The sequence below is a fragment of the Anolis carolinensis genome, chromosome 5 (assembly GCF_035594765.1).
Source record: "Anolis carolinensis isolate JA03-04 chromosome 5, rAnoCar3.1.pri, whole genome shotgun sequence".
NCBI classification, from domain to species: Eukaryota; Metazoa; Chordata; class Lepidosauria; order Squamata; family Dactyloidae; genus Anolis; species Anolis carolinensis.
The window spans coordinates 50,520,272-50,545,182 of NC_085845.1; the positions used below are offsets into that span (position 1 = coordinate 50,520,272).

The 24,911-nt window shown below is 42.7% G+C and overlaps 1 protein-coding gene across 6 annotated transcripts in view; it reads left to right on the forward strand.

Moving 5' to 3' along the window:
- Window positions 1–1,754: 1,754 nt before the first annotated feature.
- Window positions 1,755–24,911, forward strand: part of tmem131l (transmembrane 131 like) — a 92,726-nt gene continuing 69,569 nt past the window's right edge. For 4 of the 6 annotated variants that reach the window (XM_008111951.3, XM_008111952.3, XM_008111953.3 and 1 more), the window contains exons 1-2: window positions 1,931–2,177; window positions 2,657–2,727. In XM_008111951.3, the coding sequence (XP_008110158.1) occupies window positions 2,069–2,177; window positions 2,657–2,727 (180 nt within the window). In that variant the 5' untranslated portion in view covers window positions 1,931–2,068. Of the gene's footprint in view, window positions 2,178–2,656; window positions 2,728–24,911 lie in introns of all 6 variants that reach the window. The other 2 variants (XM_016994084.2, XM_062981092.1) reach the window with 1 other exon arrangement.

Here is a 24,911-nt window from a genome sequence, read left to right on the forward strand (position 1 = left end):
TCAGTTAAGAAGAATAACCTTGTCATTGTACATTGTACAACTAAATTAAATGCCACCCCCAATCACATTATACATGTACAAATTACAAAACAGAGTGCCCATCCTTCCACATTCTAATCGCTACTGGACGACCCCTAATGTCACATCAGTGTGAAACCTCAGAGTTCAATATAGTCACAGCTCTAGGATAAAAGCTATCTCTCAGGCTGTCTAGAGCCTTTATCTCAGGATCGGATCCCAGATCCCTCCCCAAAGATATACGGCAAGCCCCAACCCTTTTGAGTTTTAGAAAAGCCTTAAAAACATGGCTATGTGCTCAGGCTTTTAACGAAAAAACGACAAAGACGGCCCAGACTGATGTATGGATAAAGCACGAGGATATTGGATGAACGGATTTTAACCATATGTTTTATATTTTATACTGTATTTAACTATTTGTAATAGATTTTATATGCTGTTTGTGTCAGCATTGAATTGTTGCCAATTGTACGCCGCCCTGAGTCCCTTCGGGTGAGAAGGGCGGGATAGAAATATTATAAATAAATAAATAAATAATATGCTTTAAACTAGAATATATGAGTTCCCACTGCCAGATAACCTGGGATAAACTGATAACTTGGGACCAGATCCTGGGATATAGGGGCAGTGTGGAAGGGCCCCTACACTGCCATGTAAAATCCAGATTATTTTATTTGAATTGGATTATATGGCTGCATAGACTCAAGGCACTTCAAGACAAGTCCGCACTGCCATATATTCTAGTAATGTGGGATTTTGTGCCTCAATATTCTGGGTGATATGGTATGTGGAAGGGCCCTAAATCCACACTGAAATACATCCCAGTAATGTGGGATTTTGTGCCCCGATATTATGTGTGATACGGCTGCGTGGAAGGGCCCTGAGTCCACACTGATGAATATTCCAGTTCAAAGAAGATACTGTGAGATTTTCTCCCTTGATATTCTGGGTGGTATGGCTGTGGAGAAGGGCCTTGAATCCACACTGCTATATAACTGCATTCAAAGCAGATACTGTGTGAGTTTCTCTCTCAATATCCTGGGTGATATGGCTGTGTGGAAGGGCCCTAAGTCCACACTGATATATATTCCAATAATGTGAGATATTCTGCCTTGATATTCTGGGTGGTATGGCTGTGTGGAAGGACCCTGAGTCCACACTGCCATATATTCCAGTAATGTGGGATTTCATGCGTCAATATTCTGGGTGATATGGCTGTGTAGAAGGGCCCTGAGTCCACACTGAAATATATTCCAGTTCAAAGCAGATACTGTGGGATTTCCTGCCTCAATATTCTGGGCGATATGGCTGTGTGGAAGGGCCCCGAGTCCATATTGCCATGTATTCCAGTCATGTGGGATTTTGTGCCTTGATATTTTAGGTGATATGGCTGTGTGGAAGGACCCTGAGTCCACACTGCCATATACTGCAGTAATGTGGGATTTCATGCGTCAATATTCTGGGTGATATGGCTGTGTAGAAGGGCCCTGAGTCCACAATGAAATATATTCCAGTTCAAAGCAGATACTGTGGGATTTCCTGCCTCAATATTCTGGGCGATATGGCTGTGTGGAAGGGCCCTGAGTCCATATTGCCATGTATTCCAGTCATGTGGGGTTGCCTGCCTTGATATTTTAGGTGACATGACTGTATAAGAGCCCTGAGTCCACATTGCTTTACATTCCAGTAATATGGGATGTTCTGCCTAGATATTCTGGGCGATGTGGCTGCGTGGAAGGGCCTTCTCCTCAGCCCCTTTGGCCCATGTGCTCTTGAGCGGCAGAAACAAGCCCTGGAGGGCCCTCCGCCTCCCTCGGGTGGAGCCCACGCGGGGCAAGGCAGGAGGAGAGGCGGCGGAGGGGCGTTTGCAGGGAGGGCTGCGGCCTCCTTCCTCCTCCCTCCCTCCTCGCTATCTCTGCCGCACACAGAGCGCAGGGAGGCGGAGGCCCTCTCCTCCTCCGCCTCCTCCTCCTTTGCCGCCGCCCGAGCGAGCCCCAGCTGCCGGAGCTGCGGAGACAGGAGGAGCAAGAGCAGCAGCAGCGGGAGCAGCATGGCGGGGCAAGGCGGCTACTGCCGTGCAGCCACGGCCGTCAACCTCCTCCTCGGCGTCTTCCAGGTCCTTTTGCCAGGCTTTCGGCCGGGAGAGGCGCAGGGCCAAGGTGAGGCGAGGCGGGCAGGGAGGCGATTGGGACGCGTTCTCCTTCCAAGGGACTCCTGGCCAACGTGGCGGGGGAAAGAGGGTGTTAGCAATGCGGGCGCTGTATTTGCGGGCGAAGCCTCTCTCTCTCTCCGAAGGGGCCGGGGCTGCGGAAAGCCCGCCTCGCTCAGCCTTTGTGCTGCAGTGGAATACACAAAAGGCATACATGCTGCCCGCTCCTCCGCCCCACACTTTCCCAAAGAAGCTTTCTTTCTGCATGAGAGTATAGGGCGGAGGAAGGGAAGCCCCCCCCCGCCCCTTGGACGCTTCCCCTCGTGGAGAACAATGTTGCCAAGCGCGCCCTTTGGACACATTGCGAATATGGAGGCGGAAGGACACAAAAGCCAGCGAGCTTGCCTTCTCCCCACTCCCTTTCCTTGGGCATGGATCGAGGGCCTCGTGTGCTATGTTTTGTTTTGTCTTGTCTCCCTCCCTTTCCAGCCATCGACCCGATCCCCAACGTGGTGGAGTTGTGGCAAGCCGAGGAAGGGGAGCTGCTGATGCCCGCCCAGGTAAGGAAATGGCTGGGAGAGAGGAAGCCAAGGCAGGCCAGGCTGGGGAAGGGAGAAAGCAGGCCCCGCCCCTCAAGGGAGGCAGCCCAGCCCTCCCCTCCCCGCCCCCAAACACCCTCCTTCTCCATCTGCCTGGCCTTTGACAGGCCCTGCTTGCAGGCTCTCTCCCATTCTCCTTTTTTGCCAGTCATGCTGGCTTCCCGCACAGAGGGTCCCTGGAGAAAGGGCTGCTCTCTCTCTCTCCATCACCTTGGCAAGACTTGGGCAATAGGTGCCTTCTGCATTTCATTCTGATTCCAAAAGGGAGATTCTTTATTTATGTATTTATTAGTGGTGTGCATTCGTATAGAATTGCTGTTCGTTTTGTGTAGTTGCATTCGTGTCGTCTCATTTTCGTATTTGTGTCCTGCTAATGAAAATGGGCTGCCTATACGACACAAATTTTCATCTGGCTTACAAAAAAATTTCAGACCATTGGCTGCAATGGGGGGGTGGGGGCTTCCGAGGCTCACTCCCCTCTCTCCCCACTCGGTTTTTGGGCTTGAGGGGTGAAAATCGCCAAACCCTAACCCTTTTAGCCCACAATGTTTGGGTATTCCCCAGAGTACTATTGTTATTAATACAATAGAGTCTTGCATATCTAACATAAATGGGCTGGCAGAATGTTGGATAAGGGATATGTTGGATAATAAGGAGGGATTAAGTAAAAGCCTATTAAACATCAAATGTTATGATTTTACAAATTAACATCATGTTTTACAACAAGTCTGCCACTTGTTTGGGAGCATGGCTGCACTTGTGTTGTTGCTGGGCATGTTGGCCTGCTGCATGTTGTTGCCTAGAGAAACAGCTGTGGATCCGGATGGGAGGCATACTGCGTTGGATAATACAGAACGTTGGATAAGCAAAGGTTGGATAAGCAAGACTCTACTGTATTATTATTATTATCATTATCAATACCCATACATATCAGGCTGTAATTGGGAGGAACTGCTCTCCTAGACTCAGCTTAGGCTTCCAGAATAACTGCTGTTCTTAATATTAATATAAATATTATTATCAAGACCCATGGATACACATCGGATATAATTGGGAGGCACTCCTCTCCCAGACTCAGCTTAGGCTGTCAGAATAACTGCTGTTCTTAATATTAATATAAATATTATCATCAAGACCCATTGATACACATCAGATGTAATTGGGAGGCACTCCTCTCCCAGACTCAGTTTAGGGTACCGGAGTAACTATCGTTATTTATATTTATATTATTATTAACACCCATTGCTACACGTCAGCTGTAATGGGAAAGCAGCCCTCTGTTAGTGCCTGCTTATTGTTATGGGGCCCAAACAAAAGGAAAACGAAGCAAGCACAATGAGTTTGAAGCTTTTATTTTCATGTCACCTCTCGTTTCCTACGAAAATGTCATTCGTAGGAACAGTTAAAACAAAATGATAGCATGAAGGAAACGAAGGAAATTTTTTCACGCACATCTCTAGTATTTATTCATTTACTGCAGTGGTTCTCAACCTTCCTAATGCCTGGAAGGGCCTTCAGGCAATCCAGTTCAAATCAAATAATATGGTTTATCTGCTTTGATAATCTGGGTATATCAGTGTAGAAGGGGGCTCAGGGTCCTTCCGCACAGCCATGTAACCCAGAACATCAAGGCAGATAATCCACAATATCTGCTTTGATCTGGATTGCCTGAGTCCACACTGCTATATAATCCAGTTCAATATAGATTTTATACAGCTGCATGGAAGGGGCCTGAGATTATTTTTCCTTTTTGTTATTATCCTATGCTATCTGCCAGATGGTAACAGTTCCTCATGTTGTGGTGACCCCAAACCATAAGATTATTTTCATTGCTACTTCATAACTGTAATTGTGCTACTGTTATGAATCGTCATGTAAATATCTGATATGCAGGATGCGTTTTCATTCATTGGACCAAATTTGGCACAAATACCCGATACACCCAGATTTGAATACTGATGGGGTTCGCCGGGTGGAATAATGATTTTGTCATTTGGAAGCTGTAGTTGCTGGGATTTATAGTTCACCTACAATCAAAGAGCATTTGGAACTCCACCAACAATGGAAATGAACCAAGCTTGACACATAGAACTCCCATGATCAACCCCCAATTCGAAAATATGCAAATGTGAATAGATCAATAGGTACCGCTCCAGCAGGAAGGTGACGGCACTCCATGCAGTAATCCCAGTCCTATGACCTTGGTGGTGTCTATGGACAACGCTGGCTCTTTGGCTTAGAAATGGAGATGAGTACCAACCCCCAGAAACGGACACAATTGGACTTAATGTCGGGGGAAACCTTTACCTTTACCTTACATTTGAAAAATGTACCTTTTCCGACTTACACACAAATTCAACTTAAGAACTTACAGAACCTAACTTGTTCGTAACTTGGGGACTGCCAGTATTTAAGCAGCACCCCTCATTCTATATTGGGGGGGATGTCTTAGAATTGAAGAAATACAGCAATATTTTAAATCAATATTGCTGTACCTATTGATCTACTCACATTTGCATATTTCTAGGAAATAAAGGGTTTGGTGGGCATTTACCCTGAGTTTTGGAGTTGTAGTTCACCTATATCCAGAAAGCACTGTGGACTGAAACAATCATGAATCTGGATCAAACTTGGCATAAATACTTAATATGCCCAAATTTGAAAACTGGTGAAATTTGTGGGAAATAGACCTTGACATTTGCGAGTTTTAGTTGCTGGGATTTATAATTCACCTACAGTAAAAGCATTCTGAACTCCACCAATGATGGAATGGAACCAAACTTGGCACACAGAACTCCCATGCCCACAGAAAATACTGGAAGGGTTTGGTGAACATTCACTTTGAGTTTTGGATCTGGATCAAACTTGGTACAAATATTCAATATGCCCAAATTTGAAAACTGGAGTTTGTGGAAAATAGACCTTGACATTTGGGAGTTGTAGTTGCTGGGATTTATAGTTCATCTACTACAGTGGTTCTCAACTTGTGGGTCCCCAACTTGTGGGTCCTCAATTGGTAAACTGGCTGGGATTTCTGGGAGTTGTAGGCCAAAACACCTGGGGACCCACAGGTTGAGAACCACTGACCTGCAATCAAAGAGCCCCTTGAACCCCGCCAATGATAGAATTGGGCCAGTCCTCCCACACAGAACCTCCATGACCAACATAAAGACTTCTAGTCTTTGGGGACCCCTCTGACATCCCCCTCACAACACCCCTAGAGATCCTGACAAACAGGTTGAGAAATGCTGCATGCAGAGGGTCCCTGGAGAAGACTTGGTTTCTGCATTTCATTATGATTCTGAAAGGGAGATTATTTATTTATTTACTGTATTTATATACCACTTTTCTCATTCCTTGGGGGGGGGGGGACTCAAAGTGGTTTGCAACATAATAATGGCAAAATTCAATGCCAAACATGCATGTAAAAACCAAATAATCATATCTAAACAAATAAACACATATGAGTTAAATCATTAGGACCATTAAAACATAAGACATGAGAAGCACTTAGACAATGAGACATAGAATTAAAACACCTAATATAAACATTAAAATCACATGATGCAAAATCGTAAACCAAGGCCATTCCAATTGTTTATGATTGTTTACAATTACAGTTCTCAGGGAGTGTTTGCTATGTCACGAATGTGCACCATATACAAAGAAAAAATGTATGGATATGACAGATTATCCACATGCAAATTTGTATAAGATGGCAGCTAACCAATGACTGAGATCATGACAGAAGAAAGTTTTGAGCCTAGGACATCTAGCTCATAGTCCGTGCCCTAGATGACAATGGGCGTATCAGTTCTCTTTATAATGAACAAGTTCACCTTGAGTGTTCACAACAAGAGTTCAGTAACAGAATATAAATATTTTTTCCATTGTGGAATCCCCTTTGTTAGAAAAAGATTTTATGAAAGGTAGTACAAGAATCACTGCAGAGTTGGTTTTTTATACTGTCTGTGCCACACAGCATCAAGGACACATGTCTGAAAAATACCCAGTATGGCATATATTTACATTATTGTGGAAGTAGGATGAAACAGTCTACTATAAAATTCCTTTCTTGTTTGTGTTATGAAGACACACTTACTGTTGTCTGCCAGATGTTATACATATTCATATATGGAAGAGTTATACTTGAAAAGGAAACCGCTGAACTTGCTGACCGAAACGTTGACAGTTCGAATCTGGGGAGCAGGGTGAGCTCCTGCTATTAGCTCCAGCTTCTGCAAACCTAGCAGTTTGAAAATATGCAAATGTGAGTAGATCAATAGGTACCGCTCCAGCGGGAAGGTAACGGCGCTTACATTTGAAAAATTTATCTGTTCCGATTTACACATAAATTCAACTTAAGAACAAACAACCTATCTTGTTCGTAACTTGGGGACTGCCTGTATATAAGCACCCCTGATTCTAAGATGCTTATATGAGGGTCTGTGTCTTAGAACTGAAGAAATACAGCAATATTTTAAATCAAGATTAAAAGGAAATCAGGTTTTAGCAGCAATATTACATTGAGTTTGTCTTTATTTGCTTTTATTTACTGTATTTTGATAGCCCCCAGATGGCGTAGTGGACTAAGTGACTTGAAGGTTGGGTTGCTGACCTGAAAGCTGCCAGGTTCGAATCCCACCTGGGGAGAGCGTGGATGAGCTCCCTCTATCAGCTCCAGCTCCATGCGGGGACATGAGAGAAGCCTCCCACAAGGATGGTGAAACATCAAAAAACATCCGGGTGTCCCCTGGGCAACGTCCTTGCAGACGGCCAATTCTCTCACTCCAGAAGCAACTCCGGTTGCTCCTGACACAAAAAAAACCAAAAAAAACCCCCTGTATTTTGATACTGATACCAAGTCAATGCAGAGTTTGGTAAAGTGTGGGGTATAGTATTAGGCCTATTTTAAAAATTATTTTGGCCTATTTTAAAAAGTAACTTATAAGCAACCAGAAACAACATTGGCCCAGCATCTACCAGTTCCCATTGGTGCTATTAACTGAGAGACTGCTGTATCTACTGCTGTGTTTTTCCTGTTTCAGATCACACATCCTTAAATTCAGTGTCGTACATTTATATAGGGCAAATTTGTCATTTAAAAAAGCAACAACAGACGTCTTTGTATTTTTTAAAAATGCATTGCCTCAGGAACTAAAGTTATACATTTCACCCTCCATTCATGGATTCAACCAACCATAGCTCAAAAATATTTTGGGGAAAAAAATCCAACTGAGCAGACTTTGATTTTACCATTTTATACAATAGGCTTGCAATTAACCAGAACTCATGTGGATTGGTAGGTGCTAGATAAGTATAGTTTCTGGTTGCTTGAGAGTTGCTATTAAAATAGGCCTAGCTAAAACCATACTATAAACCAGTGGTTCTCAACTGGGGTCCCCAGATGTTTTGGCCTTCAACTCCCAGAAATCCTGACAGCTAGTAGACTGACTGGGATTTCTGGGAGTTGTAGGCCAAAAACATCTGGGGACCCCAAGTTGAGAACCACTGCCATAAACTCTGTTACCTAGATTGAAATACAGTAATTAAGAGCAAATTAAAACTCACTTAATGTAACACAGTTTTACTGCTTCACTGTATTTAAAAAAAACAGCTTTTTAAAAATGTATTTTTTCTTTGATTTTTTTGCCACTTGCTTGAGAATTCAAGTTTCTTGAGTTCTGGTCAACTGAGAGTACTGTCTTAACATATCACTGCAGCACTGTTTCTGCTTGAAAGTTAACATACTTGAATTCAGCAGCATACAAAACCCATGCTTCTTTGTATTTTTAAGAGATGCATTGCCTTAAGGAAAAATATATCTATTCAAATGTAATGGTCATCATTTTGGCTAAATTACATAGCCAATAGTGAGATATGCATTAGGTTTGATGCCGCACTAAAACTGCGCACATAAACCTGCCTGCGCCTCTCCATCAAGCTGAGGCTGGTGAACTGGCCTCATTCTTGTGGCCTTCAGAACATCCCCCTCAATTTTGAAGGCTTCATGAATGAGACCTTAACTGGGGAGCCACCATAGCCTAACCATCAGACTGAGGGTGGCAAGTTCCTCAGCCTTGGCCTGATGGAGGGGCACGACTCCCCCTCCCCTGTCAGCTGTTCTGAGGTTGGCAGCAGAGCAGCCAGCAGACAAAGGGAAACCACACATTACATTTGACAATAAATCTTTTTTTTTTTTGCAACACACATCTTCAGACTTGCAATGCACATTACAATCAATGTCGCATTATACTCAAGTAAATACGGTATCTAACATAACATCACAACACTGTTCCTTCTTGAGTGCAAGCATCCTTAAATTTATTGGTGTACATTACAGGGTAAATTTGCCTATTTAAAAACCAAGCTTCTTTGTATTTTTAAAAGATGCATTACCCCAGGATATAACCCAGTGGTTCTGAACCTGTGGGTCCCCAGATGTTTTGGCCTTCAACTCCCAGAAATCCTTACAGCTGGTAAACTGGCTGGGATTTCTGGGAGTTGTAGGCCAAAATACCTGGGGACCCACAGGTTGAGAACCATTGACATAACCAATCACAGTTTAGAAAGATTAGAAAAAGAAATTCAAATAAGCAGACCTTGGCTTTATGATTTTATATAAGTGAAACCCTTTTACTATGCCATTGTATATAATGGGACTTAAGCATCCACAGACTTTGGGATCTCTGCAGGATGCTGGAGACAAATCCCAGTGGATACCAAGGACCATTGTATGTTTTATTCTGTTCCTCCTAGTGTATTATATTGCGTTTCCCATAGTAACAAGCCATATAGATACTTAAAATAGAATTTTCTGGGATTTGTATACATATGCAAAAGAAACTGATTTCTTAGAAATATTTTATTCAAATAACACACTATCTTATTTTATCAATATATAACATATTTATATATTATTTATTTCAAAAAATAATGTATGCTTAAACACTATAGTTTTAAAACACTAGTTACAGATATAAATATTTTTCATATAGCTAGCAACATGTACATTTTTGTGGTCTGTCTGCTGTTATTCAAAATGATTTGGAAACAGTGCTTAATGTTGGGGTGGGAAAGGTATAACTGGCGAATTGAGATTTTTCTGAGTACCAAGAAGCATCAAGGTCCAGTAGAGCCTTGTAGTGTTATGACATAGTTTCAGTTGAACTCAAAAGAGGGTTGATTTCGGGGTAAATGTGCATAGGTTATGCAGTTGTGAACCTGTGTGTCCACACAATCAACCATCTATGGCTTGAGAATGTGAATATATATATATATATATATATATATATATATATATATATATATATATATACATACATATATATATATACACACACATACATACATACATACATACATACATACACACACACTAGCTGTGCCCGGCCACGCGTTGCTGTGGCTTAGTCTGGTGGTGTTGGTCAGTCTACATTAGGTTGTATTTATGCTGTGACCTCCACCTTCTTTATACTCACATTAGTAGTAGTATTTGAAGTGTGTTACCTTGTTCAATTTTTGTGTTGATCGATAATTGCTTGAGATCCCTGTTGTCTTTGGTTTGTTGTTAGTTGTAATGTCTGATTCTGCTGAGTGCGGTTTATATTTTTATTGTGGTACAATCGTCTTTTTTGCCTGTGTAGGTGTTTATTATTATTGTTGTTGTTGTGGTCATGAAGGTTGGATAAGTTAGATGCTACTGTATTGTTTTTTGGAGGCCCAGTGTAGCACTGACTGGCCTCTCAGCCTCAGTGCCTGGCTGTTTCTTGCCTGTGATGGTGTTGATTCTTATTGTTGTTGTTATTGTCATTGTTATTATTGTAATTGTTTTTTTGGAGGCCAAGTGTGAATGTAGGGATTGGGGAGGTGGATGAGCACTGAATGGCCTTGTAGACTCAGTGCATGTCTGATTCTTGCCTGTGTAGGTGTTTATTATTAGTGGGTGAGTGGGTGGATAGATGAGTGTTGTCAAATTTTATATTTCTGGAGCGTTTAGTTGTGTTGTTATAGTCACGATGCGTTGTTGTGAGTTTTGTGGGTCCAGATTGTGGTTTTGTGGTTTGGTTGTGTTGTTACAACCGGGAGGCAAGGCTTTTGCATTGTGTTGTCAAGTTTTGTATTTCTGGGGCATTTAGTTGTGTGCCAAGTTTCGTATTTCTGGGGCGTTTAGTTGTGGTGTTATAGTCACAATGCATTGTTATGAGTTTTGTGGATCCAGATTGTGTTTTGTGGTGTGATTGTGTTGTTACAACCGGGAGGCAAGGCTTTTGCATTGTTTTGCCAAGTTTCATATTTCTGGGGCGTTTAGTTGTGTTGTTATAGTCATGATGCGTTGTTGTGAATTTTGTGGGTCTGGATTGTGGTTTTGTGCTGTGATTGTGTTGTTACAACTGGGAGGCAAGGCTTTTTCATTGTTTTGTCAAATTTTGTATTTCTGGGGCGTTTAGTTGTGTTGTTATAGTCACGATGCGTTGTTGTGAGTTTTGTGGGTCCGGATTGTGGTTTTTTGGTGTGGTTGTGTTGTTACAACCGGGAGGAAAGGCTTTTGTGTTGTGTTGTCAAGTTTTGTATTTCTGGGGCATTTAGTTGTGTGCCAAGTTTCATATTTCTGGGGCGTTTAGTTCTGTTGTTATAGTCACGATGCTTTGTTGTGAGTTTTGTGCATCCGGATTGTGGTTTTGTAGTGTGGTTGTGTTGTTACAACCAGGAGGCAAGGCTTTTGCATTGTGTTGTCAAGTTTTTTATTTCTGGGGCATTTAGTTGTGTCGCCAAGTTTCGTATTTCTGGGGCGTTTAGTTGTGTTGTTATAGTCACGATGCATTGTTGTGAGTTTTATGGGTCCGGATTGTGGTTTTGTGGTGTGATTGTGTTGTTACAACTGGGAGGCAAGGCTTTTGCATTGTGTTGCCAAGTTTTGTATTTCTAGGGCGTTTAGTTGTGTTGTTATAGTCATGATGTGTTGTTGTGAGTTTTGTGGGTCCGGATTGTGGTTTTGTGGTGTGGTTGTGTTGTTGTAACTGGGAGGCAAGGCTTTTGCATTGTGTTGCCAAGTTTCGTATTTCTGGGATGTTTAGTTTTGTTGTTATAGTCACTGCGCCCGCAACTTTATCCTTTTATATATATAGATATATTCCAAAAAATGAACTTATCCTTTGCCATTATATATAATGGCACTTGAGTGTCCATAGAGTTTGGTATTGATGGTGGGTTCCTGGAACTAGATCAACAGATACCAAAGGGTGTTCTGAACTGATCTGCAGCAACTCAAGGGAAGGAGCATTTCACCATGTTGGATAAAGATGATAGGAGGAATAGTCTTTGGTAAAACCTTTTCTACTAATTCTCACTGTCATTATCACTGGACTCACATTGGGACTGCATGTGGCATCTTTTCAGCCCAGGAAAAGTGAGAGGAGAGAACATTTTCTGCAGATGACCAGTGACTTATGGAGATCATGACCTGAGGCCACTGTGGTCAATGGGTAGATTCTAAATGGGTGCGGTTAAAACTCTTTGTGTCTTTCAAAGTTGCTTCAGTAGTTGTCTTGTGGAGTTGGTTTTCCTTTCATGATGAACTTCCTGGAGGCAATCCACACAGGTTATTCTAGAATAGTGGTCTGCAGCTGCTGAGCACCAGATATTTTTGGATTTAAGTTACAAGAAGTCCCAGGCAGCACGGCAAGGGGCCAGGGACATGGGGAGTTGTTGAAAAGTACTTGTGGAACCATAGATTGAGAATTGTTTTCCACGTATGCAGGAGGTTTCAGGATAGCTAAGGTCCCACTGTGTTTAGCTCTTTTGGAGTTTTGTTTGTACCATGTGAATGGAATATGTTGCTATTTGTATTTTCTGAGCAGAATTCTACTTAACTTTCAACATTTATTTACTGTATGTTTATTTACTGTTTAGTTTCCATTAATTGTTCAGTGGCTACCCTTTAATCTAGGTTTCATGCAAGTAATCATATGTGTCTAAGTGCCTTCAAGTCACTGTTGTTTGAGGTATAGGGTTTTCTTAGGCAAGGAATCCATCTACACTGCCACATAAAATCCAGATTATAGGCTTTGAACTGTATTGTATGGCAGTGTCGACTCATATAATCCAGTTTAAATAATATAATCTGGGCTATCTGCTTTGATAATCTGGATTACATGGCATTGTAGATCTAGCCAAGAGGTGGTTTATTATTGATTTCCTCTGAAATCCAACCTACCATAAATATTTAGCATTAATGCTGCATTTGAGATTTGTATAATTTTTTTTTACATTTTACATTGCTAGTTGGATCAGGCAACCTTTTGGGGGTAATAGATTAGTCTAAGACCAAATGATGTTAGTCCACAATTTGTCTGTCTGCCATTCCTTTTTCCCTCTGCTTATCTCCCAGCATGGTCATGGAATACATTATTTGAATGCTCAGTGGGTTATAAACTTTGGTTCTCCAGAAGTTTCAGACTTCATTTTTCAGATGCTAGAGCTTCAACATGTCCAGTGATATGAGGTTCTGATTGTTAAAGTTCAACCTGGAGGACCAAAAGTTGAGGACTGCTGTTAACTAATTTTGATTAAAGTCAACAACAATTCCCCAAAGACTACGTGTAATGCAGAACTGTTGTTCTTGGATGAAAACTGAAGAATCCACACCTGCAGAGAAGGAAGGAACAAAGAAAATTGGTATTCACATAAAGCTAGATGCAGTTCATTTAAGACAGTGTGATCCAACCTTTAGTTACCCGAGGGCCAATCAAAATTTCCAGACATTCCAGAAAGAAAACAAATTCTTAAAAACTTAAGCAGTAAGAAGGGTAAACGATTTTTTCCCAAATGTTAAATTAAAATATTTTTCCAGTAAGAAGGGCAATGGGCAACAGCCTGTAGGTTGGACCACACTGATTTAAGAGATAACCTGGTGTCTTCTGTCTGATTTCGGGTAGCAGAGCCAATGCTTTGGGAGGCATCAGCTAGTTTACTTCAAGTTGGGCTTGCTGAAATTCCATAATGGCACAAAAATAGTGCAGAATATTGTTGTCATGGGAGCTGTGGATGAAGCACTTCACAACATATACTTTGGAAGTTGCTTCATGTCTTTTTTTATCCTGTTCCTTGCCTTCTTGTTTGTGAAGCAACCATGTGTATAATACACAGAGTTGCATCTCTGTCAAACATGAGAATGCTGGATGGATAAGACAAAATACTTATCTAGTCTAACATTCTGTTAACATGATGGCCAGTCAGAGGCCTGGTCAGGGCCCGTATTCTGAAGTATTCACTGATAAAAACCCTGTAAAAAATCATAAACAACAAAGTCCTATGACGAATGCCTCTATTGGGGTAAATTAATCTTGATAAAAAGCAAAATCACGTATTTGGAATCTGAATCACTTTTGAAGTTCTTTATAGTAATCTTTTTTTACTGTTGTGAGAGAACATAACATAAAATGCTTCCCTTTTTCTATTTAGGGTTTCTAAAACTGGAAAAACCCCTCTTTTGATCCCTTTCCCTCAGTTTTTTCCCCCTATCATTCAATTATGAAATACAAACAGCCCCCAAGTTAGGAACAAGATAGGTTCTGTAGGTTTGTTTTTAAGTTGAATTTGTATGTATGGTAAGTCGGAACAGGTACATTTTTCAAGTGTTACTCCAGACTATCTATCTATCTATCTATAAGCTCTGGATAGTATAGAGAAGGGTTAACACCCGTGTGGTGTTCGTTTTTCTGTCTGTGAACCGGTTCAGAAGATCTCACCTCACTTTCTGTCCCTGTGAAAATTGGATTTTGAAAAATTTGGCTTGTTGTGGAAACAAGGATTGGTGAGAACATCAATTGAGACACCTCATGAATAACACTCTCAGGAGTTATTTTCCCTTCTTAGGGGTAGATTTCTCTCTTTTCCTGTTGTCTCACCCCTGCTCTTAACTAAGAGTCATTTGTAAGTCACATGCTTGCAACTCAGGGACTGCCTGTAATTATTTCAGGGTATATATATGTAGACCTACTAGTATCTGGAATTAGTCTGGTTCCAGCATTTCCATCACTGACTGTCCTAAAAGGAGGAGTGGATTGAAGATTGACCTTTATAGCTCCTTTCTGGAACTAGGAGAAGTGGATTCCAGACAGACGGAGTGTTTTCATCCATATTTGGATAGTTCTTAAAAGCCCTTTTAAGGAAAGAGTAATGTTTTTTGTTCATATTGTTTGATCTCGCACATAGACTTAGCTTGTGTATAATTCTTATGCCAAGATATTCACAAAATTGTTTCATTTGGCTAAACAAAATTTGAGAGTTTCTCTTCTTCATTTGGTAAACTAATCAGTTCTTACTTTAAGTATGTGTGGAACCGGACAGCATCTTTGGATAAATTTGGAATGACAACCCCCCCCCCCCCAAAAAAAAAACCCAAACAAACAAGAATTATAAGAAGTAAAGACTATTATGTTTACACTGAATGGAACAGTTAAACAACTGTTCTGCTGAAAGAATGTATCTGAGGAAGTAGATGTGGGGCACATCGATACTGTAGAATTAATGCTTTGTATAATGCTTTGTATTGTATGTCTGTTTGAATGTGCAGCATTGAATTTTGCCAAACTGTAAGTCACTCTGAGTCCCCTTCGGGGTGAGAGAGAGTGGGATAGAAATATATTGCAAATAAATAAATGCAGTTTGACTCCACTTTAATTGCCATGCCTCATTGCTGCGGATTTATGGGGTTTGCAGTTTGGTAAGTCACTAGCACTAATTAGCAGAGAAGGTGAAAGACTTTGTAAAACTACAACTTCCAGGGTTCCATAGCATTGAGCCATTGAAGTTAAAGTGGTACGAAACTACATTAATTCTACAGTGTAGACGCAACTGTAGTCTACAATAGCTTATGCTACCATCTCCTTGGTATCGATCTCTAAGGTGTTATAAGGTCTCTTTGTATAATAATATTCCAGAGTGACATGACTAAGTCTTTGATTTTGATGAAGAATTGTTATTCTGCTTACTCATGCTATGCCTATTTTAAAAATCGGTATCCCAAAAGGCTGAACTTCATTGCAGCTTGCTTGGCTGGTCACTTGAAGATAGACACAGGCAGTTGTATGAATAAGCCCTTTTAAGGACAAAAATCAGACTATTGGCAAAAAAACCCATTCACATTAATTATGAATTTGTACCAAAATCCTGTCTGTTCCCACACATGCTAGTGATCATCTGAATTTCTGTGCACATGGTTATTTAAGAACAAGAATGTCCTTGTGAGATTTGGGCTGGATCTATACTGCCATATAAAATCCAGATTATCTGCTTTGAACTGAATTACATGACAGTGCAGACTCATATAATCTAGTTCAAAGCAGATAATATAGATTATTTGCTTTGATAATCTGGATTATAGGGCAATGTAGATCCAGCCTAAAATGTTGTTACCTCCTTTACAACCCAGAACATACTTGGTTGCACCAGATTTTGCCAACTAAGCAAAGTTTGCTCTGCTTAATATTTGAGAGACTATCACGGATCTCCAGATGGGGGCAAGGAAATCATCTTGGCTGAATCCTCAAAACCTTTTGCCATTCAAAATTAACCAGTATGGAATTTGCCATATAGGTACCATATATATACTATTGGATAAGTCAACCGTATCTATCCGTTAAGGGTAGGTTTTGAAGCCAAAATTATGGATTTTAGTATGTTCTCTGGATAAGTTGAGGACCATTCTACAGAGAGGGAAAGCACCAGTGCTGCCTCAGGGACCAGCTTTAAAAAGTGTTGTCATGTTGGAGAACTAACTACAGTAGAGTCTTACTTATCCAACATAAACAGGCCGGCAGAACGTTGGATAAGCAAATATGTTGGATAATAAGGAGAGATTAAGGAGAAGCCTATTAAACATCAAATTAGGTTATAATTTTACAAATTAAGCACCAAAACATCATGTTATTCAAAAAATTTGACAGAAAAAGTAGTTCAATATGCAGTAATGCTACATAGTAATTACTGTATTTACGAATTTAGCACCATAGTATCATGATGTATTGAAAACATTGACTACAAAAATGCATTGGATAATCCAGAACGTTGGATAAGCGAATGTTGGATAAGTGAGACTCTACTGTATTTGCATATATGAAATGGAAAAAACCCAGATCAGATAAGCCTTGCAGAAGTAAATAAAAACATGTATTTACATCTTCGTAAATGCATCTGCGGATATTTTTTGTGGCTTTCAGTAACTTTCACTTTTCTTATGTTTTGCAGTTGGGACACCAAACATATAGATCTGTGTTTCATTGACATGGCAGTACCTAGTGAGGCAGGTTTATCTGCCTTCCATTCTTTTCTCTTCTATTTATTCTGTTTACCTTGCCTGTTGTAGGCAGACACACATAGTTACAGTAGGATCAACTACAATTGAATTCTTCCCAGCTCAGGCTTTGCTTCAGTACTTACTGCAGATATGCTGCTGCAATCTAGCACTGAATATCTTGTGTTTTTCCAGTCTCCTGCACCATCCTCCCAACCCACATTCTTGCTAAAGAAATATAACCTTCAGCTAAACAGAGGATAAGGAAGAAAGGAGGGACTGGAGCGGCATAAAAAGAGTTTATAAAAAGGTCCTTCTTTGCTAGATGCTTTGTTAAGTGAGACATGCCCACATAACAATTCTTCCTATGGTTCTATATCTAATGCCCTTTCCCATGGTAGCCACAGTTTCAGGAGTCTTTCTGGGTCAGAAAAAAATCTAGATTATTTGGTGTGTTTTAAGCAGCCATTTTTTAGTGCTTCTTACACTACAGCAGTAATTGCTGCATGTAAATGTAAGCCATCAACATGTATATAAAATATAACCACAATTGCTAGTTTGATTTGAACGTTCTTTTGTGGAAGTCCTGGCTAATTTGACTGAAAAAGGATTGCATTTCCTCTCTTAATTGTGTGTTGCTTGTGGGCACAGCTTGGACAAAATTGAGTTGCTGTAAAGGGTGTTAAAACACAATCTTACCTCAATCATAATAAAATTTCCGTAGATATTTTACTGAAATTGCCATGCATGATTTCAAATGTATTTTCATCGAGTCTGACATGGATGACATTATGCAGTATTACAAAAAGTTGATGTTAATTAAAGAATACATAAGAAACTAAGGAGGTCAGAATGGAGAATCCAAAGTATCTACTGCCTATCCAAATGGGAATGCTTCCCCAGATACATGAAGGAAGTTGTGAAGAGGATGCCATTTGTTAAGAGTCTTATCTTTGTTTTTTCCCTAGTTCATGAATGGATATGGTTTGATAAGATAAGACTAAGCCAAATAGTACTGCTGATGCAACTTCTCTTCATTTTGCAATTTTCTGCTACATGTGTGTGTGGGCAGATTACTTTGAGTACTTGTGATATAGTTTGCTAAATATATATGAAAGAACAACTCTGTTGGTGACATTTTTTCACAGCTGAATAAGTCCAAATATTGAAAGACATACAAAAGAGTTTTGATTACAATAATACGATTCCATGGAAGGACCTGGACTTTTTAATTTTCATGTGCTAATTTGAATCTCCTAAGCAGAGATTAGGAGTTTTGTTCTTTGGATAGTTGAATATAGAGGAAGCATTTTTCAGGGTAGTAAAAAAACCAGCCCTTGATGGTATTGATCACTGTTCAGAGAGCACTAATATAGTCGGCTATAAGAAGAACATTCTTGCTAGAATGCACTAATCTAAGCATATTCTTTCAAATGAGTACATGCCTGTACTTCCAAGCCATGACTGCACTGTTGCAAACTCCTGGGGTTGCACATAAATTGAATTTTATGGGAGAAAATGAAAAGTGGTTTTCTCTTGATTTTTATGTAGGATGTCTCATTCATATTGAAATGTAGGCAAAGGTGGAAGGATTCAAGAAGTTCCAGAGTTGCAAACATCTGACATACATATTGACTCGTAGTTACAACAAGACATGAGAGGAAACTTACCCCCTAGGAAGGGAAATTCACTCTTGTAGGAGTTATCATGAGGAAAAGTTATCTCCAATGAAGCTTTATCACAAATCCCTGTTTCCACAACAACTCAAAATACACAAAATACAATTGTCACAGGGATAGAAAGTGAGGTGAAATCTTCTGAACAGCAGTACAGACAGCAAAACAGATGTTATAGGCATAGTAACCCTTCTTGGAAGTGGTTTTGCCAGTTACTTCCTCTGAAATATAACACACAAAACCTGAGCTTACTTAGCTTTCAAGATCATACTATCAATATCTAGGAACTTCTTTTAAGCTGTATAGTATCTAGGTAGTTCCTCCTAATAATATCATTCAGTGGGAGTTAATAATCAGTATTAACTAGGACGGCACACAGCTAGCTGATTGTCACCCATTGTTAACTAAGACTTCTGCCAAAACAAGAAGTTTCCTTTAACAAAAAATGAAGCCATATTTGGAATTTAAATTAGTAAGATAAATTATATTTCATGTCAAAAGCATTGCACAAATAAATAAGTATAAAACTGATAAAATAACATAAATGCAACCTTATGTATTCTGCTTTGTCTGACTTTACATAGCCAACTCAGACTTCTAATATCCATCTTTAATAATGTCACGACCCAGGCTGCAGAGCACCAATAACCATACACAGAGGCCAGAATCTATCTAATATCTTTATTAAGGAAATATGTAAAGTCAATAAAAGTAAATGTAGAATATAGTCCAGAAGAAGACCTTTCAGGAAAGGTCAAATATAGTCCAGGAAAACAATGTCCAATATGAAATAGTAAGGTCCAAAGTTGTAATCCAGTAACCGAAACACTCACTTTGCCAAGCAAAGTGAGGGGAGATGACAAGGTCCTTTAGTCCATGAAACTTAGGCAAGGCAAGGAAATAACTTGATTCTTGGTACACAAAGCTTGATTCAAGGCAACAAGGAACGTGGAGCAAGGACAGGATCCGTGGTAAATTCGTGGCGAGGTCCAAAACAAGGCAAGGTCCGTGGAGCAAGGCAAGGTCCTGGGAAACAAGGCAGGGCTGGAAACAGGAACAAGAACTCGACCGCGGGAGTAGCGTAGTCCACACACAACCTACTCCCGTAGCTGACGAATTGACTCCGCAAGACTCCTTCGTGGGCAAAACACCTAAGTAGGGTCTCGGTTTCCCGCCAAGAGCAGATTCTCTGGGGAACCAGAAGCGAAAGCCATTCTCTGGGTCCAGATGCATGACGCCCTAAAGTTCTCATGGGAAGCAGGCTAATCAACCATTTGTTTGGCCGCGATTCTCAGGCTTCTGCGATTAGCCTGTTGAGCTCCTCTCTGTTGTTGACAATAATCACGGCGAGAAAAAGGGGGAGATTTTGGCTCAGGGCTTGTTTGGCAAACTTCTGGAAGGCAAATCTCCTGCAGGTGCAAGGGTTCCAGTTCTGGCTGAGAAAGTTCCAATTCTGACTGAAACGGAGGAAAACCTAAGTTTTCCTCCTCATCTGTCACAACAGTGTTAGGGACGGGACTACATGGCCCATGAGACATCACACTATCCCCCTCCTCAAGCCCCCTCTCAAAAATGGGCTCTCTCCCTGAGGTGCGGGGCCGCGGCTTGGCGGGGTAGGACTGATGGAAGCGGTGGGTTAAGTCGGGGGCATGGACTGTGGAAGCGTCTTCCCAAGAGCGTTCTTCGGGGCCAAAACCCACCCAGTCAATGAGATACTGAAGGCGGCGGCGATGAAAGCGCGAATCCAAAATGTCCTGAACCTCGAATTCCTCCTCCCCATCCACTAAAACAGGAGTGGGGGCCGGCCGGTCTGCATCAGGGCGCACACCATCCGCCGGAAGGAGCAAGGAGCGATGAAACACTGGATGAATGCGCATAGAGCACGGAAGTTGGAGTTTGAAAGTCACGGGGTTTAGTTGCGCCACCACTGGATAGGGACCAATGAAACGGGCATCTAGCTTCCGGCAGGGACGGTGGGAGGGCAAAAAGCGAGTGGACAGCAGAACCCGATCTCCTACCTTGATTTCGGGGCCCGGCTGGCGATGACTGTCAGCGTGGCGTTTATAGTCCTCCTTGGCTTGATCCAGTTGTTGGAGCAAAAGTTGTTGCACCGCTGTGAGTTCTTGCAGCCAGTCCTCTGCTGCGGGGACTTCTGAGGTTTCAATGACAGAGGGAAAGAAACGTGGATGGAAGCCATAGTTTGCAAAGAACGGGGTTTCTTTAGTTGAAGCCTGGACACCATTGTTGTAGGCAAACTCCGATAGCGGCAACAGGGAAGCCCAATTGTCCTGCTGATAGTTTACATAACAGCGAAGGTACTGTTCCAAAGTGGCATTGGTGCGCTCAGTTTGCCCATCCGTTTGGGGATGGTGAGCCGAAGATAAACGAGAGTCTATGCCCAATAGTTTTTGTAGTGCTTTCCAGAAACGAGACCCACGGTCTGTGACCAAACTCTTGGGCAAACCATGTAATCTGAAAACATGTTGAAGGAATAGATCTGCAGTCTCTTTGGCCGTGGGGAGGCCATCGCAGGGAATGAAATGGGCTAACTTGGTAAAAAGGTCCACCACCACTAGGATCGTGGTGAATCCAAGGGAAGGTGGTAGGTCAGTGATAAAATCCGCAGAAATTATCTCCCATGGACGGGATGGAGTAGGAAGGGGATGCAGTAACCCCGAGGGCTTCTCCCTTCTTGTCTTGGAACGCTGACATACCGGGCAGGTATTGACATAATTCTCCACATCCTTACGGATCTTGGGCCACCAGAAATCTCTTAGGATCAAATGCATGGCTTTAAATAGTCCGAAATGCCCTGCTGGCTTGCAGTCATGACATAGACGAAGTGCCTTTTCTCTGCCCGGTCCTGGAGGGATGTAGACGTGGTTTCTATTGCAAAGTAGCCCATCCTTAAGCGAGAAGGGAAAATGTAGTCCTTGGCGAAGTTGATCTTGAGCCCAGGCATCCGCCTGTTGGCTGGCTCTGATTTCTTGAGCACAAAGGGGTCCTGGGGTAGAGGGAGTTGATTCAATTGGAGTGGATTTGGTATTTCCCACTGTGAGTGTGGCAAAGTTCTCGGGCTGCAGCAATTGGGATTCAAAGGACTCTTTGCGCCCTGCAGCATATTCTGGTTTCCTTGATAGAGCATCTGCTTGCTTGGTCTGAGCTGGGGTTACATAATGGATCTGGAAGTCAAAACGCTCAAAGAATAGAGCCCAGCGTTGTTGCCTCTGATTTAATTTGCGAGCAGTTCTTAGATGTTCTAGATTCCGATGATCAGTATGGACCTCAATGGGAAATTTGGCCCCTTCTAACCAATGTCTCCAAGTTTCAAAGGCTGCCTTTATGGCCAAGAGTTCTTTTTCCCAAATAGTATAATTTCTCTCTGGGGCGGTTAGTTGACGGGAGTAAAAAGCACAAGGGTGAAGATGATCTCCCACTGGTTGCAAAAGTACAGCCCCAATTGCCACATCGGAGGCGTCAGCCTGTACAACAAAAGGGGTTTGAGAATCCGGGTGCTGAAGGATTGGCTGGGACGTGAATAATTTCTTTAGTTGCTGGAATCCTTTTTCTGCTTGCTCCGTCCAGCGGAAAGGCTGTTTCCCACGGATGCAGCTGGTGATTGGATCAGACCAGCGGGCAAAGTCTGGAATGAACTTACGGTAATAGTTCACGAACCCCAAGAAACGCTGCACCTCTTTTTTGTTGGTTGGCGCCCGCCATTCCAATACTGCTGAAACCTTTGCCGGGTCCATGGAGAGCCCTTGTGGCGAGACACGGTATCCCAGAAAATCTACCTCTTGTAGATCAAAAGCGCATTTTTCCAGCTTGGCATAAAGTCCATGATCCCGCAATCGTTGTAACACCATTCTGACGTGGTTCTCATGTTCTGATTGTGATCTAGAAAACACCAAAAAATCGTCCAAGTAGATGATCAAGAACCGATCTAGATAATCCTGAAAGATATCATTGACAAAATGCTGGAACGTTGCGGGAGCTCCACATAAACCGAAATTCATGACCAGGGACTCGAATAATCCGAATTTAGTCTGGAAGGAGGTCTTCCATTCGTCTCCTTCCCTAATGCGAACTAGATTATAAGCCCCTCGAAGATCCAGCTTGGTGTAAACCTTGGCCCCTCGAAGCCGGTCTAATAGGTCCGAGATCAAAGGCAGGCGATAGCGGTTCCGCTTAGTGATATTGTTCAATGCCCTATAGTCTACCACCAAGCGTAGGTCCCCTGACTTCTTTTTCACAAACATCACTGGAGAAGCGGCTGGGGATTGAGAGGGTCTGATGAACCCCTTGCGGAGGTTTGACTCTATGAACTCCCTGAGAGCTTCTTGCTCTGGTTCAGTCAAGGAGTAGAGGTGTCCTCGCGGAATCGGGGCCCCCTCCACTAAGTCAATGGCACAGTCATAAGGTCTATGCGGGGGTAGTCTCTCGGCTTCTTTCTCATTGAAAACATCCCAAAAGTCTGAGTATTTCTTGGGCAAGGTGATAATGGATTCAGCGTCTGTAGCGTGGCATACCTTGGCTACAAGACAATGGTTTTGGCAATATTTGGACGCAAACTGCAGTTCTCTGTTGGTCCAAGAGATGCTAGGGTCGTGGAGTGTCAGCCATGGGATTCCCAAAATCACAGGGAAGTGGGGAACCTCGGTAACAAAGAAGGAAATCTCTTCCATGTGCTCCCTTATCCACATTTTAGTGGGTTCAGACCATTGGCTTACTGGACCTGTCTTGAGGGGGCGGCCATCTATGGCTTGTACCACACGGGCGTTCTTGAAATCGTGATATTGTAGTCCCAGAGAGTCGGCATACTCTCTATCAATGAAATTGTTTGTGGCTCCAGAGTCTATCATGGCATGGATCATGACGGGTCCTTTCTTGGCTGACCACAAGGTGACCACTAGGAGAAATAGGACCCCGGTTGGCGGCTCTTGAGTGGGGTTTTTGACCGGGTTGGCGAGCCTCTCTACGCCCGGTCGCTGGCTTCCCCGCCGGCTTTGCGCCCGCCGCCTCGGACGTTTTCGCCTCCACGGAGGACGCCGACGCCAGCCGAGCGGCGGGCTTCCCCTTGGCTGGACACTCTCTGGCAAAGTGGCCCCCGTTTCCGCAGTACCAACAGAGGTTTAGACGTTGGCGGCGGGCCTTCTCGGCAGCATCTAATCTGGGACGCACATTGCCCAACTGCATCGGCACCTCCTCACTTCCTCTGGGGTATGGGGCTGGTGGCGGGGGTCTCCACACTGGACGCGGCTGGATGCCGGTGGGAGCGGGGGGTTTTGCTCCAGCTCTTCCACTCTGGCTTCGGATCCACTGTTTTCTGTTGGCAATCATGACTTCGGCCCGTAAACATTGATCAATGAGTCTTTCAAGAGAGTTTGGAGGATCCACCTTGGAGATTTCCTCCAACATCTCGATGCTGAGACCCTCCCGAAACTGTCCTCTGAGGGCTATGTCATTCCAGCCGGTGTTATGGGCCAGCACTCGGAACTCGGCTATGTACTGGGACAAAGGCCTGTCCCCTTGGGAAAGGCGTCGGAGTTTGTGGCCGGCCGCCTCTAAATTGTCCTCGATCCCCCAAGTTGCCTTAAGGTGATCCAAGAAGTTTTGCGCGGAACTTAGGTGTGGGGAGGCTTGATCGAACAGCGCCGTCGCCCAGTTGGCCGCTGGCCCATCTAGGAGACTATAAATCCACGCCACCTTGATGTCTTCTTGGGGAAACTCGGCATTACGGGCCTCTAGGTACGCCTGGCATTGGCGACGGAAAACATGAACCTTGGAAGCCTCCCCAGAAAACTTGGTTGGCAACGCCAGGGCAGGGAGACGGGCTCCGCGGTCTTTCAAGCCCCGTATCTCTCCCGCCTGTGTATTGAGCATATCCCGGATTCGGTCCACTTCATCCTTGGAGATGGTGTAGCTGAGTGGCTGGTCGCCCGGCCCGGCTCCGGTAGACATTCTGGCCTGGTTTAATTGGTGCTTAAGGTGGCGGAGTCAAACTGTCACGACCCAGGCTGCAGAGCACCAATAACCATACACAGAGGCCAGAATCTATCTAATATCTTTATTAAGGAAATATGTAAAGTCAATAAAAGTAAATGTAGAATATAGTCCAGAAGAAGACCTTTCAGGAAAGGTCAAATATAGTCCAGGAAAACAATGTCCAATAT